This window comes from Salvelinus alpinus, chromosome 8 (genome assembly GCF_045679555.1).
Source record: "Salvelinus alpinus chromosome 8, SLU_Salpinus.1, whole genome shotgun sequence".
In the NCBI taxonomy this organism is placed as follows: Eukaryota; Metazoa; Chordata; class Actinopteri; order Salmoniformes; family Salmonidae; genus Salvelinus; species Salvelinus alpinus.
In genome coordinates, this window is record NC_092093.1 from 29,693,856 (window position 1) to 29,713,096 (window position 19,241).

At 45.0% G+C, this 19,241-nt stretch overlaps 1 protein-coding gene across 1 annotated transcript; it reads left to right on the plus strand.

Moving 5' to 3' along the window:
• The first annotated feature begins 3 nt into the window (after window positions 1–3).
• cyp39a1 (cytochrome P450, family 39, subfamily A, polypeptide 1) lies at window positions 4–19,181 on the plus strand. Its single transcript, XM_071413403.1, has 12 exons — window positions 4–446; window positions 1,751–1,886; window positions 2,402–2,576; window positions 3,421–3,570; window positions 4,156–4,252; window positions 10,956–11,051; window positions 11,244–11,334; window positions 12,056–12,189; window positions 12,313–12,408; window positions 14,637–14,725; window positions 17,093–17,180; window positions 17,824–19,181. Exons 1-12 carry the CDS (start codon window positions 270–272, stop codon window positions 17,890–17,892), a joined length of 1,398 nt encoding a protein of 465 aa, XP_071269504.1. The 5' UTR covers window positions 4–269; the 3' UTR covers window positions 17,893–19,181.
• The last annotated feature ends 60 nt before the right edge of the window (window positions 19,182–19,241 follow it).

Here is a 19,241-nt window from a genome sequence, read left to right on the forward strand (position 1 = left end):
TCTTCTTCAGGACAACGACCTTTAACCAGAGAACCGGAAATGTAGTTCATGCGAAGATAATCTATCGCACAGCCTACGGCATCGGGGCTCTGTCAAACTACATTTCCTAAACAACTTTTCGCGCAATGTTTACAAAATGACGCTCTGCCCTTCTTTTAGCTGATTGGATCAGACTGAGAAAGAGGCCCCGCTCTGGTTGGCTAATCTTCCTTTCATTTCAACACCGGCTTTTGCCTCTGAGCGAGCCCTAGGGGTTTCAGACAGGTGTGATGGACGTTATAACGTTGGTACTGTCTCTGGTTGTCTTGGCTATTTCAGCGCATCTTTTATTTGCGGGAAATTATCCAAATGCTCCACCATGCATAAAAGGATGTATCCCCTGGTTTGGTGTGGCATTCGAGTTTGGGAAATCTCCGCTGACTTTCATATCTCAAGCCAGAGATAAGGTAACAAACATCAGGTGGTTGGGCTATAGTATATGCTTTTACATCCTCATTTGATGTTTATTCTGAATATTACGTTTTCGACCCTATTACCTAATTGTTTATTTGTTCGAATGCTACAGATATTGACCCACATAATCTCCGAGTTGTGATGGTGTCAACATTTTGTTTGATGTCTGACTTTGTGATATCGATGATAACTAATGTTCGCTTCTACATCCCTGTGCTATACTTTGTCCACACACCCATCCCTCTCTCTCTCTCTCTCTCTCTCTCTCTCTCTCTCTCTCACTCTCTCTCTCGCCCACTCACACACAAACAATTGTTATTGATCCAACTTAGCTTCGCCAAATTCAGATAGCTCTATAAGATATATGGATAGATGATCATCAGCAGATAATGATGCCATGTGGCTGTGGGACTCTCAAAGTCCAAGGTCTTTGGTCTCTTCAGGAGCTCACCTCAACCTGCTGAACTCTGTGTCACATATGTGTAATTCAACAAACGTGGGTTTTATTGCCACCATTGTAATTGTAGCATTATCTCCCTAATTCATTAACTGCCTATATCAGCTTCAATCAATGATGCTCCTTCCTAGAAATCATGGGAGAGCACACATGAGCGATAAACCCCGAACCTATACACTCAGTGATGGTAGATTTGCTACACACATGGCTAGTCAAAACGCTAATATTGCCGAAAAAATACATTCAATCAACGAAGGCTGCCACATGCCAAGCTCAGTTCCACTGTAAAGCTAGGAGCAGAATTTTGTGCCAGACTGCCCAAGGCCTTCTCAACTTCATCACGGCCTATTGAGTTCACTTAGTAATTTATGTAACTGGGCCTTGGGGAGCTAGTTAGCAGCATGTGCTGACCCTGTTGATGCAAACCGTTGTGCAGGGAAATGACTGCTGTGCCAGGGGTTTTGTTATTTGGAGGGGTGGCCAAGTTGTATGAATGGGGCATTCAAAGTCCACACTATAGTTATTCAGATGAGCATTCCTGTGATGTAGTGGCAATTTGGTTGTTTTGTTGTTCAGCTGTTTGTTATTACTATGTTGTACTCATGTTTCAACCTGTTTCAACCTGTTTCACTCCCTCCCGTTTTATTGATCTAATGTCAACGTTTATTTAACAAAGTTAATTCTGACAAACACTGTCAGAATCCCTGATTAGGACGGTTGCTGCCATCAAGTTTTATCCATTTGTTTACACAATCTTGTCCAAAGAGCACTACCAGGTCTGTTTTCTTATCAAGACGAAATTATATTGACTATAAAAATATTACAATTTGTATTTTCCAGTATGGACCTGTCTTCACTGTTGTTGCGGCTGGCAAGCGATTGACCTTTGTGACCCTTCATGAAGACTTTCGCACATTTTTCATGTCCAAAGATGTGGATTTTGAGCAGGCAGTCCAAGAGCCTGTCCATAACACAGGTGGGGTGTGTTACAGTTTCCTGTGCTGAAACGTTAGTTGACTTTGGCCTTCGCTGGTCCACCTGCCGGTGGTTTCAGCCTTCTCCCCATAGGGTCAGATTACTCAGCTGCCACATTTAACATCTGACTGGAAGTGTTTAGAATTTTTGTTGTAGTAGTAGTAAATAATAAAACAAATTCTCAGTTTTCTCTGTTTTCAAGAGACATTAATGATCGATGGATTCTTGAAAGTGTCTTGCGAGTGTGTACTGAAAGATATATCCCCTCTGTACATTATTCATGTTCTATCTACAGGCTCATAATAAATTATGAATAGACTATCTATTGTTTTACACTGATACTGACCAGCTCACTGACTGTTACAATAACAGAAGCTTCAAGCTGAATGGATTCAATTCACTTTACTTCACTTTAGTTATGTCCAAATGGGTTTAAAAGTGGCATGCGGACAACACAGCAACACAATAGAAACATAACCAACAACATAATACAGCAATGTGTTTGTCTCTCTGTAGCTTCCATCAGCAAGGAGAGTTTCTATAAGTTCCACCCAGCATGCAACACTCTGATCAAGGGCCGTCTGACCCCAGGCAATGTGGCTCAGCTGACTGACCACTTGTGTGAAGAGTTCAACGACCACCTGGAGACGCTGGGGGACCAGGGCTCTGGGGGACTCAACGAGCTGGTCAGGTAAACTACAGTGTCCCGGTACCCCATACTCAGTCTCTGACTGTGTATCTGTTCATCCCTTATGGAGAGGAGGGAGAGGTATGGCGGTTGTTCAGTAGGTATGAAACAGGAAAACATTTAGAAAAACAAGTGGCAGGAGTGCAATATGGATCACTGAAATTGTCTTATTAGGATTAGTGTTAGGTTAACTAGCATTAGAATACGGTAACTGACTGTGTGTTGAGGTTGTTTTCATAAGGTTGATCAACCCCTGGCATGTGACTGTAGTCCTATCCTTCTTTGATGAGTAATATACTATAGGGTGCTGCCAATCCTTTGTCCTGTCCACCACACCTATCGTTCAGGTCTCAGGAGTCATATTTCACAGCTGAAATAATATTACCTTTAGTGGAAGAACTACCTAAACCAGAATTTCTGGACTGACGGACATGACAGGAAGATGAAACATGACAGGAAGATGAAACATGACAGGAAGATGAAACATGACAGGAAAGAAAGAATTAGGAAACATGTTAGGAGATAAAGGACTATTATGCACTTCTCACATTTGATTGGCTCATCATGTAACAGCACGGTCTGTTTTGCACTATTACCCTGTATTACACACAACTTTTCACACACGTATATCTCTGGTGACGATCATCACTCAGACAACTCAAGAACCATTTTATGGAAAAAAAGAAAGAAAATGCTGAATTCCTGGTGATGTTACAGTGGTGAGTCTCGCAATGATCTTTTTCCAACGTAATCCCTACACAGCAGTACCGATCTAAAGCCCTCTGACCAGACTGACCATTAGCCTCTATAATAGTCTTTGACTTGTCTCTCCTCTCATGTCTGACAGGGCCGTAATGTACCCTGCTGTGATGAGTAACCTACTGGGGAAGTATAACTCTCCAGGCAGTCCCTTTACCATGGAGCAGTTCAAGGAGAAGTTTGCCATCTACGACGAGGGCTTTGAGTACGGCTCCCAGCTACCAGACATGTTCCTCAGGTCAGTGTGGCACAGGCCTGGTTAGTCTGATAGTTAGTTGCTGTCTTCAAACTACTGTAGTAGGCAGGTGAATGGAGTGGGATATACATTTCATTGTGTATGTGTACATTGCTTAGGTGTAACATAAGACAATATAGATTGGACCAATACACTGTATATTTATATTGGACCTCGGTCCTGGCTAATATTAGTTTGTTCACATGAAAAAATAAACCAATGAACCAAATTATCTCACTGTTATGGAAGCAGTATAAGCAGTATAGAGTTTATTTACTAAGTACTACGCGCTTAAAGCAAATCCCAGGAAATTAAGGGCAAAACCTTTGTGTTGAGATGTACTGTACAGTTGGCCTATCTAAGAATAAACAAGACAGTCTGACCAGACTGTTGATTTAGGTTAAAAGCTACCTTTATTGACATAGTGTGGATGTGATACTCATGTGAGGGTAGGGTACAAGGTAGCTTTGGAAAGCAAGTCTTCAGTAGTCGAGTAAATGAGACAGGATTCTGGAAGGCTGGCCATGTGAGATTAGGCACAAGGCTACAGCACTGTATGTTTTCTAAATAGTTGTATTTTTGGGGCAGGGAATGGGCCAGTTCCAAATGCTGGCTTCTGTCTCTATTGGGGAACATGGTGGTCAAAGCAGAGGATGATGAGACATCCAGTGAATCAGGCAACAGGGTGAGTCCTATCTTTGAATAGAGAACAATACCGTTTTAAATGCTCGATCATTGTACTATGATTTTATTGAATGGATGATTAATTTGCATATTGGACATTTGACATTTTGACATTGACTCGAGTCTCATAACTCAACAGTTGGTGTCTGACATTGTCATTTTATTTTAATCATTTCGCCAAGGTTGTCTCCTGTAGATGGATGTAATGATAATTCTTTATGGGACGAGATGCACTTTTTACCCACCTTGGCAGTTGTCCCAGTTAGGATATGAATCATATTGTCACTCATTCATTATCAGCCCTAAAGATTCTCCATATATCATCTTGATAAAGGCTTCTGATTGATGAACGGTCATTGGACCAGGCGAAACCTTTAAAATGAGCATCCTGATTCCAGAACAGCACCTGTACCAGCCAGCTAAGATTGATCTTACTGATATTCCTGGCCTGCATACTGGTGTTCTAACTTCTAGTTAGTGCAATATTTGGCTCTTTTGTCACAGGTTAGAGGTCATCATGGAGTGTTATCCCTGAGCGTGCCACTGGAGGGCATCCTTATGTTTCTAGTGTCCAGGTGAGCCTGATTGGGATTATTGGGTTCACCTGGTTTAGGACTATATAGGTTCCTCTATGGAACTGGGCCGGTTGCTCAGGTCTCTTGTCTTGTACTCATGTGCACTTGCTTTTCCTGTGAATACTTCAGTAAACATTCTGGATTTACCCTCACCTCTGCCTGCTGTGTTTCTCTGCGCCTGGGTCCGAGTTCGTACTAGAGTTATTATCACAGTAGACCTGAGACAAAAATGGACCCAGCAGACATTTCTCCGTCATCCGAGGGACACTCCGAGCTCCACCACCTGTGGTCGGCTCTCACGCACCATGGAGCTGTGATTGGTCGCCATGAAGCGCGGCTAAAGACATTGTCGGAGGATTTAGGAACTCTTGTGTTCACTCTGCAGACCAGACAGACGGGAGCAACGGTTGCTGCACCTGTGGTGGTTCCTAACCCTCCACTTTCTACCAGTTCATCATCTCCCTCCCTTCGGGAGCCTCATCTCCCGGCTCCGGAGCGCTATGAGGGGCATCCTGGGAGGTGTCGTGGGTTCCTGCTCTAATGTTCGCTGGTCTTCGAGCTGCAGGCATCAACGTTTCCCGCTGAGCGTTCCAGAGTGGCATATGTCATCGCCTTGCTCTCAGGATGGGCTCTGGCCCGATTACGTCCTGATTACACCATTGATTTTCGGACGCTCGCTGCTGAGAGCGGTTGGAATACAGAGGCACTTAACTCAATCTTTCTGAACAGACTCAGCAAGGTTCTCAAGGATGAACTGGCTTCCCAGGACAACCCTGACACTCTGGAGGAGCTTATCGTTCTGGCCATCCGGATTGACAACCGGCTTCGGGAACGTCGTCATGAGAGGACGGAGGGATTCCGAGTTGGTTCCAGTGTTTCTTGCTCCGCTAAGGGAGGCGATTATTCATTTGGGCCATTGCCATATGCTGGGCCTGCTGGTCCGATATCCTGTCATAGTTCTCAATTTGGCTCTGGTTCCCCATCATATCCTTCAGAGGAGCCAGGGCAATTGGAACGCACGAGACTTTCCGTTCTGGAGAGAAGGCGCAGGATTAACGAGCAACGTTGCCTTTACTGTGGACAGTCTGGACATTTCCGGGCCTCCTGTCCCGAGCTGACGGGAGAACGGGATGACCCGTCAGTAAACGGGAGAATACTGGGGAGTCAGATAGTCTCCAGCTGCCGACACGGCACGCACCTTGCTTCCGGCCAATCTGCGGTGAGACAATGGGCAGTTGGACATTTCTGCTTTCATAGACTCTGGGGCTACCGGCTGTTTTCTGGATTGCACAATAGCTCGCCAACAGAGGCTGCCACTCACTGTGCTGGACACTCCATTGTCGGTCACTGCACTGGATGGTCAACCCCTAGTGTTTGGGAAGGTGAAGCAACTCACCATGCCTATTCAGCTATGAGTTCTGGATTGACCATGTGGAGCTTATCCAGTTTCATCTGGTGAACTCGCCTGAGCTTCCCCTGGTTCTTGGACATCTGTGGCTTTCCACCCATAATCCTCAGATTGACTGGCCTTTGGGAGAGTTCTGAGATGGAATCCTTCATGCCATTTTACCTGCCAGCAACTCTCTCCAGACCTTTCTGGTCCTGCTCGTCTGGAGACTTCCGACTCTCCTGTTCCTCCAGCTGGGAGTGACAAGCCTGATCTTTCCCGCGCACCTCGGGATTACTGGGATTTGGGTCAGGCCTTCAGCAAACAAAGGGCCAGCAAATTACCTTACAGGCCCTACGATTGTGCCATCAACCTCCTGCGTCCAGGCCAGATGGTGTGACTTCCGGTGCCGACAGAGATGGCCGTCTTGCTTCGCGTTCCTAGGAAACTATGCAGTATTTTGTTTTTTTACGTGTTATTTCTTACATTGGTACCCCAGGTAATCTTAGGTTTTATTACATACAGTCGGGAGGAACTACTGAATATAAGAGCAACGTCAACTCACCATCATTACGACCAGGAATATGACTTTCCCGAAGCGGATCCTGTGTTTTGCCTTCCACCCAGAACAATGGATCTGATCCCAGCCGGCGAACCTAAACAACGTCGCCGTAAAAGGGGCAAACGAAGCGGTCTTCTGGTCAGGCTCCGGAGACGGGCACATCGCACAGCACTCCCTAGCATACTACTCGCCAATGTCCAGTCTCTTGACAACAAGGTTGATGAAATCCAAGCATGGGTTGCCTTCCAGAGAGACATCAGAGACTGTAACGTTCTTTGCTTCACGGAAACATGGCTCACTCGAGAGACGCTATCAGAGTCGGTGCAGCCAGCTGGTTTCTTCACGCATCGCGCCGACAGAAACAAGCATCTTTCTGGTAAGAAGAGGGGCGGGGGGGTATGCCTTATGATTAACGAGACGTGGTGTGATCATAACAACATACAGGAACTCAAGTCCTTCTGTTCACCTGACTTAGAATTCCTCACAATCAAATGTCGACCGCATTATCTACCAAGGGAATTCTCTTCGATTATAATCACAGCCGTATATATTCCCCCCCAAGCAGACACATCGATGGCCCTGAACAAACTTTATTTGACTCTATGTAAACTGGAAACCACATATCCTGAGGCTGCATTCATTGTAGCTGGGGATTTTAACAAGGCTAATCTGAAAACAAGACTCCCTAAATTCTATCAGCATATCGGTTGCGCAACAAGGGCTGGTAAAACCCTGGATCATTGTTATTCTAACTTTCGCGACGCATATAAGGCCCTCCCCCACCCTCCTTTCGGAAAAGCTGACCACGACTCCATTTTGTTGCTTCCAGCCTACAGACAGAAACTAAAACAAGAAGCTCCCGCACTCAGGTCTGTTCAACACTGGTCCGACCAATCTGATTCCACGCTTCAAGACTGCTTCGATCACGTGGATTGGGATATGTTCCGCATTGCGTCCAACAACAACATTGACGAATACGCTGATTCGGTGAGCGAGTTCATTAGAAAGTGCATCGGCGATGTCATACCCACAGCAACTATTAAAACATTCCCAAACCAGAAACCGTGGATTGATGGCAGCATTCGCTCGAAACTGAAAGCGCGAACCACTGCTTTTAACCAGGGCCAGGTGACCGGAAACTAGACCGAATACAAACAGTGTAGCTATTCCCTCCGCAAGGCAATCAAACAAGCTAAGCGTCAGTATAGAGACAAAGTAGAGTTGCAATTCAACGGCTCAGACACAAGAGGTATGTGGCAGGGTCTACAGTCAATCACGGATTACAAAAAGTAAACCAGCCCCGTCGCGGACCAGGATGTCTTGCTCCCAGACAGACTATATAACTTCTTTGCTCGCTTTGAGGACAATACAGTGCCACTGATACGGCCCGCTACCAAAACCTGCGGACTCTCCTTCACTGCAGCCGACGTGAGTAAAACATTTAAACGTGTTAACCCTCGTAAGGCTGCAGGCACAGACGGCATCCCCAGCCGCGTCCTCAGAGCATGCGCAGACCAGCTGGCTGGTGTGTTTACATACATATTCAATCAATCCTTATCCCAGTCTGCTGTTCCCACATGCTTCAAGAGGGCCACCATTGTTCCTGTTTCCAAGAAAGCTAAGGTAACTGAGCTAAACGACTACCCGTAGCACTCACTTCCGTCATCACGAAGTGCTTTGAGAGACTAGTCAAGGACCATATCACCTCCACCCTACCTGACACCCTAGACCCACTCCAATTTGCTTACCGCCCCAATAGGTCCACAGACGACGCAATCGCAACCACACTGCACACTGCCCTAACCCATCTGGACAAGAGGAATACCTATGTGAGAATGCTGTTCATCGACTACAGCTCAGCATTTAACACCATAGTACCCTCCAAACTCGTCATCAAGCTCGAGACCCTGGGTCTCGACCCCGCCCTGTGCAACTGGGTACTGGACTTCCTGACGGGCCGCCCCCAGGTGGTGAGGGTAGGTAACAACATCTCCACCCTGCTGATCCTCAACACTGGGGCCCCACAAGGGTGCGTTCTGAGCCCTCTCCTGTACTCCCTGTTCACCCACGACTGCGTGGCCATGCACGCCTCCAACTCAATCATCAAGTTTGCGGACGACACTACAGTGGTAGGCTTGATTACCAACAACGACGAGACGGCCTACAGGGAGGAGGTGAGGGCCCTCGGAGTGTGGTGTCAGGAAAATAACCTCACACTGAACGTCAACAAAACAAAGGAGATGATTGTGGACTTCAGGAAACAGCAGAGGGAGCACCCCCCTGTCCACATCGAAGGGACAGTAGTGGAGAGGGTAGTATGTTTTAAGTTCCTCGGCTTACACATCACGGACAAACTGAATTGGTCCACCCACACAGACAGCGTTGTGAAGAAGGCGTAGCAGCGCCTCTTCAACCTCAGGAGGCTGAAGAAATTCGGCTTGTCACCAAAAGCACTCACAAACTTCTACAGATGCACAATCGAGCGCATCCTGTCGGGCTGTATCACCGCCTGGTACGGCAACTGCTCCGCCCACAACCGTAAGGCTCTCCAGAGGGTAGTGAGGTCTGCACAACGCATCACTGGGGGCAAACTACCTGCCCTCCAGGACACCTACACCACCCGATGTCACAGGAAGGCCATAAAGATCATCAAGGACAACAACCACCCGAGCCACTGCCTGTTCACCCCGCTATCATCCAGAAGGTGAGGTCAGAACAGGTGCATCAAAGCAGGGACTGAGAGACTGAAAAACAGCTTCTATCTCAAGGCCATCAGACTGTTAAACAGCCACCACTAACATTGAGTGGCTGCTGCCAACATACTGACTCAACTCCAGCTCACTTTAATAATGGAAATTGATGTAAATTGATCAAAAATGTATCACTAGCCACTTTAAACAATGCCACTTAATATAATGTTTATGTGTATACTATACTCTATATCATCTACTACAACTTGCCATCTTTATGTAATACATGTATCACTAGCCACTTTAAACTGCACTTTTATGTTTACATACCCTACATTACTCATCTCATATGTATATACTGTACTCGATACCATCTACTGCATCTTGCCTATGCCGTTCTGTACCATCACTCATTCATATATCTTTATGTACATATTCTTTATCCCTTTACACTTGTGTGTGTATAAGGTAGTAGTTGTGGAATTGTTAGGTTAGATTACTCGTTGGTTATTACTGCATTGTCGGAACTAGAAGCACAAGCATTTCGCTACACTTGCATTAACATCTGCTAACCATGTGTATGTGACAAATAACATTTGATTTGATTTGATGGTCTGTCTGTCTACTAGGGACCTGCCTCTACGCGTGGAATCTAGTTAGTTGGCACCCCGGTACGTTGGACAATTCAAAATTCTACGGTGCATCAATCAGTGGCCTACCGTCTTCATCTTCCCCGGTCCATGAGGGTTCATCCCACCTTCCACATCTCCAGACTTAAGCCCGTGGTATCCAGTCCCCTGGTTCCGGCCACTCGGCCTCCACCTCGGCCTCGCATGATAGCGGGACAGCCAGCCTACACGGTGCGGCGCATACTCTGCAGCCGTCAGATCCGGCGGGGGACTCAGTATCTTGTGGACTGGAAGGATTACGGCCCTGAGGAACAGTCCTGGGTTCCGGCCCGGGACATTTTGGACCCCGGACTCATTAGGGATTTCCGTCAACGTTCAGCTACCCTTGGTGGAACGTCGGGAGCCGTTCCTTGAGGGGGGGGGGGGGGTCCTGTCACAGGTTAGAGGTCATCATGGAGTGTTCTCCCTGAGCGTGCCACTGGAGGGCATCCTTATGTTTCTAGTGTCCAGGTGAGCCTGATTGGGATTATTGGGTTCACCTGGTTTAGGACTATATAGGTTCCTCTATGGAACTGGGCCGGTTGCTCAGGTCTCTTGTCTTGTACTCATGTGCACTTGCTTTGTTGTTTTTCCTGTGAATACTTCAGTAAACATTCTGGATTTACCCTCACCTCTGCCTGCTGTGTTTCTCTGTGCCTGGGTCCGAGTTCGTACTAGTTATTGTCACATCTTTAATGTATAACGAGTACGATAGATCCCATCGTATACTCGTATAGTGAAATTTCCAAGGGGATGAAATGTATAAAGTCTGTATTTCGCCTAACCTCATTGTAAATTATTGTATGTATGGCATTTTTGCAGACGTTACTGCAACACCTTGTCACCTTAATCACAGATAAATTCCTGCCCAACTATGGATTACTGATGTTATGGGCATCGCTTGCCAATGCAATTCCAGTGAGTAATTTTTACAAATCTTATTACTGATAAGCAGGGGCATCGTTTATATATGAATTAGATTTACGATCGCTACTCTTCACCTTCATCACCTGAGTTTTTAATCTGCCAGATACTCTAGTTAATTGGCATTTAAATTGGTTTGATTGGAGATATCATAATTATATTTGATATAAAATGTATTTTGTTTAGATTACCTTCTGGGCTGTAGCCTTCATCTTGTCCAATCCCACAGTTTACCAGACAGCCATGGAGCAGATCAATGCAGCACTCAAAGACCAAGGTGTGAGCTACACTATGCTATCGCTCCTCTGTTTTATAGCCTCCCACTGACACATGCCCCATTAGCTTCTCTAACCTGCTGTACAGTATGTGAGGTCCTGATGACCTGGGGTAGATTGGGATATGGTGGTGGATGGAGTATTTTACCTTGGTAATGAATGAATGTGCCATTTGACCGTGTGGTTTTGCTGAGTAAACTTATGGCTGCTTCTAAGAATTCAATGATGTTGTTTTTGGCCTTGGTGTTACCATGACTGGAGATCTTAACACATACAAATGAAGCAGTACAGTAATTGTACCACATTGTCTCTCCATCTCATTTCGCTCCAGTCTATGTCCCTAAACCTCCAGTAGGTGTCAGCAGTAGCGCAACACTCACCTGGCACACTTTTGAAGGCAGAAGTCCTGTTTCTAGGGAGTTATGATGATTGTGCTCAGTGGTTTCAGTAATCTGAGAAGACTATATTCATGACATAGTAATTAAGTGAATTTTCAACAATTGGCACCTTTGAGACTTTCAATTATACTTACATATGCATATCTCCTAATGAAATCCCACGGAATCCTAATGGGTCTGATATGTAATCATACCAGCTCAGTGATGCATACTGAAACAGCACAAGTTCAGTGGTAGACGGTTGTATCTTGTCAGTAGGTGTGTGTGTGTGTATATCTCACCAAGTGTGTGTGTTCGTTCCACCGTGTGTGTGTGTCCATGACAGACACCAGGAAGACCAAGGTGACCGCTGAAGAGCTGCAACAGATGCCCTATGTGAAGTGGTGCATCCTGGAAGCCATCCGGCTTCGGGCCCCTGGAGCCATCACACGCAGAGTGGTTCGACCCCTCAGGATACAGGTGGGCCTCCTGACCCCCGATAGACTCTGAAATAAGCTTTCCCTTCAAAGTCAAGCCTTAATTTACATAAATTGTACAGTATATGTAAAGTGGCGTGCATATGTGTGTATTTCTCTCTTCCAGAACTACATCATTCCACCAGGGGACTTGTTAATGGTGTCTCCTTACTGGGCCCATCGGAACCCACGTTACTTCCCTGAACCAGAGGAGTTCAAACCGGTAAGTACTAGACTAGACCTACCATATTTACCTTAAATGATATGGGATATTAACCTAATGATGAAGGGGATGCGCTCAAGTCAGTATTTCAACTTGGTGGGGCACAGTAAATACATGGAAAGGTAGTGAGTTGGATATTTTAGGGCACACACAGACCCACAAGAGTTGTTGCTGTAGCATGTCTTTTGCATTTTTCATGCCTGTTTCTGTGTGTGTGTGTGCGTGTCAGCCTCCCCTGAGAGCCGGGCCGGAGCGTGCGTCAGCTCAGGCTTCCAACAGACGTGAAATGTAAAATGAATGACACTCGGTGGTGGTGGGGTGGGGGACATGACATTTATCACCGCCATGAACCTCCTCCTCTGTTGGTTAGTGTCCCCCTACCTGCAGACAGAAGAAATGCACTTGTATCTTCAACAGGAGTGCATTCCCGGGTCACGGACTATGTCTCCCTCATTCTTCTCTCTTAAAAACAGACTAAATATTTGAAGCCCCACATGCCTACGCTGCTGCAGTATAAATGGACTTTGAGAGCATTGGCAAATAATGTTATTTCTCCTCCTGCTTCAACAGTGCGGATGAGGGTGCTTGAAAACCAGGGCACGTATTTAGCCGCTTGACATATACCCGGAAAGGAGAGCTTTATTTTTGTTTCTGTGACATGGAAGAGTAGGTCAAAGGTCTGGGCTGTGAGGTAAACTGCAGCAGTGGTCAGAGACTGCAGGCGATTTAGTGAGTCGATGCCTTCTATCATCTTCAGTGAGGTTGGTATGTTTTGCTATGACAGGGGTTGAGTGAATAACCTATAGTAGCCACTTGGTCTATACAATAGTCTATGGTTTGTGGTGCATAATGCTATGTAATAACCGCTAACTCCAGGTTAGTAACAGTAGCCTTTCTATGTCACGTTGAATAAATGGAGACAGGCGCAGGAATTAGTAATAGGGGGTTTTAATACTCCACCCAAATATACAACATGCCATGAAAAGGCACGGGGACGAAGCCCAAAACAAACACGTATACAAAAACACAGGGCTGTAACCCAAACAAAAGAGCGAGGTTAAACCTCTAATAAATATACGGAACGAGACCCATAATAACGAGTACACAATACACGCAGCGCGAAAGCCAAAACAACAGAGCACAGGTACTCACAAGACCAATGGACATTGAACAATAACAAGACCAACGGACATGGAACAATAACAGACAATGGTGAACAGAGGGCACATGTATACAATTACCAATCAGGGGAAATGGGAACCAGGTGTGTGTAATGAAACAGTTCAGTGACGCCTAGAGGCCGGTGATGTAGACCTCCGGAACTGGTGCACTGAATGAGCAGCAGTACCGGGGGAATCCGTGACAGTACCCCCGACGCGCTACACCAACAGCGGGATGACACCGGCCTCGAGGACGACCACAGGGACGCGGTGCAGGTCGGTCAGGGCCAGTTGCGTCGGTCGGACCATTCCCGCTGTCTCCATTTAGGGTCGGTTATTCTGTCATGTTGTATAAATGATTGGAGACAGGTGCAAGAATTTGTAATAAGGGGGTTTTAATACTCCACCCAAATATACAACATGCCATGAAAAGGCACGGGGACGAAGCCCAAAACGAACATGTATACAAAAACACAGGGCTGTAACCCAAACAAAAGAGCGAGGTTAAACCTCTAATAAAGACATGGGACGAGACCCGTAATAACAATACACGGGACCCGTAATAACGAGTACACTATACACGCAGCACGAAAGCCAAAACACCAAAGCACAGGTACTCACAAGACCAACGGACATGGAACAATAACCGACAATGGTGAACAGAGGGCACATATATACAATTACCAATCAGGGGAAATGGGAACCAGGTGTGTGTAATGAAACAGTTCAGTGACGCCTAGAGGCCGGTGATGTAGACCTCCGGAACTGGTGCACGGAATGAGCAGCAGTACCGGGGGAATCCGTGAAATTCTAGTATTTTCTTATGACACACTGTGAAATTGGTGGACAGTTGCACTTTGGAACACGACTTCCAATCTATAAGTACAGCAGAGAATCATTCAGATGGTTTGAAATGACTGGTTGAAATCCATTTACTGCTCACAATGTAAAATGAAAACGTTCAAAGCAATCCAAACTTCCCTGTTCATGTGGTTTAAAATAGTATTGCTTGAAGCCCTTTTCTAGGATATAAATAAAGCTGAAATAAAATCTCTTCTCTTCCCACAGGAACGATGGGAGAAGGCAGATTTAGTAAAGAATGTCTTCTTGGAAGGGTTTGTGGCATTTGGAGGAGGCCGAAACCAGTGCCCAGGAAGGTTAGAAAAACAGACATAATGTTTTTTTCTTCAGAACACACACTAGACTATTCCCCCCTATCTGGGATACCTACTGCAGCCCTCATCCTCCACATACAACACCCATTCTGCCAGTCACATTCTGTTAAAGGGCCCCAAAGCACACACATCCCTGGGTCGCTCGTCTTTTCAGTTCACTGCAGTTAGCGACTGGAATGTGCTGCAACAAACACTCAAACTGGACCGTTTTATCTCCATCTCTTCATTCAAAGACTCAATCATGGACACTCTCGCTGCTTTGCGTGATGTATTGTTGTCTCTACCTTTCTTGCCCTTTGTGCTGTTTGTGCCCAATAATGTTTGTACCAAGTTTTGTGCTGCTACCATGTTGTGTTGCTACCATGTTGTTGTTGTGTTGCTACCATGTTGTTGTCATGTTGTGCTGCTACCATGTTGTGCTTCTGCCATGTGCTGCTACCATGTTGTGCTTCTGCCATGTGCTGCTACCATGTTGTTGTCATGTTGTGTTACTACCATACTGTGTTTTCATGTGTTGCTGCCATGCTATGTTGTTGTCTTAGGTCTCTCTTTATGTACTGTGTCTCTTGCCGTGATGTGTGTTTTGTCCTATATTTTTTTTTTAAATCCCAGCCCCCGTCCCCGCAGGAGGCTTTTTGCCTTTTTAGTAGGCCGTCATTGTAAATAAGAATTTGTTCATAACTAACTTGCCTAGTTAAATCAAAGTTAAATATAAAGATATATAAATAGTAGCTACTACAATCCTGGTAGTATACATTATCTTGCAAATCCAGCTAAGTAGAATTGAATCTGTCAAAGACAATGAATAAGGCTTTGTGTTGGCATCAAATTGGCATTTAGAGGTATCGTATTGGATATGGCTTCCATGTATGATTTTGGGGGCGTTTTATATTTTTTGCTGACTTTTCTAGCCCTATTTTGCACCAGTAAAATAAGCATTGATAGCTATTTGTGAAGATCAATATACCACAGGCATATTATGTGGGTACTACAGTATTATTGCTGGTGTCTTACCCTGTCCTCCAGCCTACTGCTGTGTCTGTCACTGTCTCTGGGGAGGTGGCTAGCTTGGGGCTCTGGGTTTGTATAGTTTGTATGGCTGTGCTGCGCTTTTGCCCCTGAATGTCAACCCTCTGGTCCTCTGGGGCCCTGACTGGGACATCAGCGGTGGTCCAGAGCGGCCGGGTGCGGCCAGGGGGGCGGTGTGACGTAAGCAGGGAAAAGATCAGGGCATGTTCCCAGCTGCACAGCAGGATCAAAGACACAGGCGTACTGTAGAGTGGGACTGACCTGTGACCCCTTTCTCTAGGACACACACAGACATAGTCATAACCTATGCATATTCAGACATGCTGAAAGAAATGGCAATGAAATGGCAATGACTTATCTGCCGTCCTTGAATATGTGCCTCTGTATTAACTCAAACAGAGAAAGTATGCTTTGTCAGTTGCACTGAGCAGACAGGCTACAAAGTAAGCCTTTGCGTTGGCCCACTAGCGCTCACTCACCACTGAGTCTTATTGTCATGCTAGAGCTAGCATCCTGCATCTCAGTGGTTAATTCACACAGGAGGCCGCTGAAATGATCACAGCCAGGGTACAGTGGTGGGAGGAGGGAGGAGAGAGGCACAGAAATAACTATGGGGAGCATGCCGTGTATGACACTCCCATATTTCATTCTTCCCATCCACCAATCCAGTCTAGTTTGATTCGGATGATTTTAGGAGATTGGCCTTGTGTCTGCGTCACTGACACAATACCCCGGTATGACTCACAGCAGTCACAGGGTGCAACTGAAGCAGTCTTCCAGGTTATGATCACTGATAAAGACCAGCACACAGCTTTTTCTTAAGTCCTCTCTACTGCTATTCTCTTTACTTCTGTCCTTTTCCCTAAAGCCCTGTTTGTTTTTCTCTCTCACTCTCTTTCCATCTCTCTCTCGCTATCCCTTCTGTCTTTCTCACTCTCTTGTCGGAGCACTGTGCTGTTTCAGCAGTGAATGTAGGAGAGGTAAAATGACACATTGGAATCAAACAAGAGCACCAGTTCCTACACCTTTAATTTCCTCTCTTCTTGTTGTGACAGCTCTGGGTTAGCCGGGAATGGCACCTCCATTGTGTCTGATAACCTGCTGAAATGCTAACAAAGATAGTGCCTCAAAGGAGAGAGTCTCTCAGTAAGAGAGACAGATGAAAAGGATGACTGGATCCTATCCCATTACCTTGAGTGTATGTTAGTTTCTCTGTGTCTGAGCTTACTGTTGTGTGTGTTAGGTTAGTTTGATATCACCAGTTGTTTATTTTTTGGAGAAGTGAACATGTTAATCATGTGTTTTTAATTGTATCAACAGGTGGTATGCCATAATGGAACTCCACATGTTTGCTGCCTTGATTCTCTTCAAGTATGATGTCACTCTCATGGACCCGTTGCCTAAACCTGTAAGTTTGGAAACCACTTTCTCATTTTATGGGACTTTGAAAACATACATTAATTTAAATACTAATATTGAAGTCTCTAAAGTTAAATACTGTAGTGTACTGTAAGGGAAATGTTAATGTTTGTGCTTTTCTTATAACTAATTTCTGTTCTATTCATGTGCTGTTCTATAAATCAATTTCTGTGTTCATGCAAGTGGTTGACTGAACAAATCCTCACATCAGTAGCAGCAATTTGGCAGTACACCCATACCTTGTTTTGAGAACAAACAAAATATATCTCACTTTCAAGGTCTCAGCTTAGAGAGAAGAAGCCTCTTGAGGTGTTAGTCGGTCACATGTTATGAAACAGTATTGGTCGGTCACATGAATGAGACAAAACGGTAATGATGAATTAATTACGCTAAATCATGCAAACATAACTTGTCTGTGTACAGCTGTATATAAGACAACTGCTGGGTCTGCCCGGGCAGAGCTCCTGATTGACATGTGTACTATGGTCCATTGAGTTGGTTGGAAACTCTCCAGCACGCTGACAAATAAACAATGATTCATTTAATATTGACTATGAATGTCCCTGTGTAAGAATTTCCATGACAGTATCACTACCAATTACTTCATGTCTATAATTTTCTACTCTCCCCAGAGCAATCTCCATCTGGTAGGGACCCAACAGCCTGAGACTCCCTGCACAGTGCAGTACAGACACCGGTAGAGCTGACCTGCCCTGCCCAGCAATGCCACACAAGGGCACTGTGCTCTACAGTCCTGTCCAAACACCTGCCAAATAGTTTTTATCAATGGAGCCACTTTCAGGAAGTTATTTAAAGAGCTTAGTAAAAAAGTTTTATATTTTAAAGAACTTATCTAGAACTTATATAATGATACTACTTCTGAAAATGCAGGAGATGGTGGAACCGTCTTCAAATGAATTGGTCTTTCCCTTTTTATTATTTTTACCCAACCAACAGTGTTTCTAACCGTACATTCCCTTCCTGCCCAGTCCAACACCTGATTATGGATTTGTACAGACATTGATCAGTATTGTGTGATGTAATAGAATATAATCCGATAGATTCTGACCCATACAGACAATATTCACTGCACGTGGCATCAGTATGAAACCTGTATTGTATTTATGCACTATTATTACCATGTACTGACCATTTTATATACGGCATCATACCTCACTTTATGAATACAGTCTGAGGTCGCTTTGCCTCAATATAGGCCTACTAGATGTGGCTTGTCTTAATAAAGGGTTAAATAAAGGCAGTGATATTTCTCCACCATATAATGTAGCCTTAAGTTTGTCGCTTAATTCTACTGGTATAGACCATCTCAAGGCTAGCCTGCTCTTAGATGCCCAAAACAAATACAAACTATTCTGAAGTGTGGAATCAGTGTGCACACATATTGATGCAATTGTAGCCTAGTACAAAGGAATGTTGATCGATCGGCCCCTGAGATTGTCAGTGATGGCCATTAGTGTACAGTGGTCTATTTGAATAGGTATGGATCGTCCGGTCACAGGTTTAGATTTGTTTACAAGAGGAAATATGTCTGTCTAATGTAATGGTCTTATTGATGTGCGAGAACAGTGCTGAAGATGGAGGTTGATTAAGGTTAGAAAGTTAGGCTACTGGACACACTTGAATGTTTTGTTTTTTATTCAGCAATTATTGATAGCCTGTGTTCATTCATGCACTCATTAAATGCACTGACAGTCTTTGGTTATGCATTTCAAAATGGTGATGAATCATTACCATTAGGCCTAGCATAGCATAGGCCTACAATAAATGCATGGCAACTGTTTCAACTGTCAGTGTTCAATGAATAAACATGCTCAAAGGGCTAAAATATTCCCAGACAACAGACGTTTATAAATGATACCGATCATCAATTTAGGCTACCTGAGCAAACTGAGAGACGTGCTTAGGAATCTGTCAAAAATGCACATTATTTGCGTAACCTATCATGACTGCAATAAATTGTCGTAACACATGTTTGATTTGATTCGATATGAAGCCAGCAAACACCCGCCCGCAAGGACGGCTACCTGCT

Bases quoted from the DNA above. Each gene is read 5' to 3' on its own strand.
- cyp39a1 (XM_071413403.1), top strand. From the start codon at position 270: ATGGACGTTATAACGTTGGTACTGTCTCTGGTTGTCTTGGCTATTTCA. The intron at 3,571-4,155 runs GTCAGTGTGGCA...TTTTTGGGGCAG, and splicing joins CTACCAGACATGTTCCTCAG to GGAATGGGCCAGTTCCAAAT. The intron at 4,253-10,955 runs GTGAGTCCTATC...GCATTTTTGCAG, and splicing joins CCAGTGAATCAGGCAACAGG to ACGTTACTGCAACACCTTGT.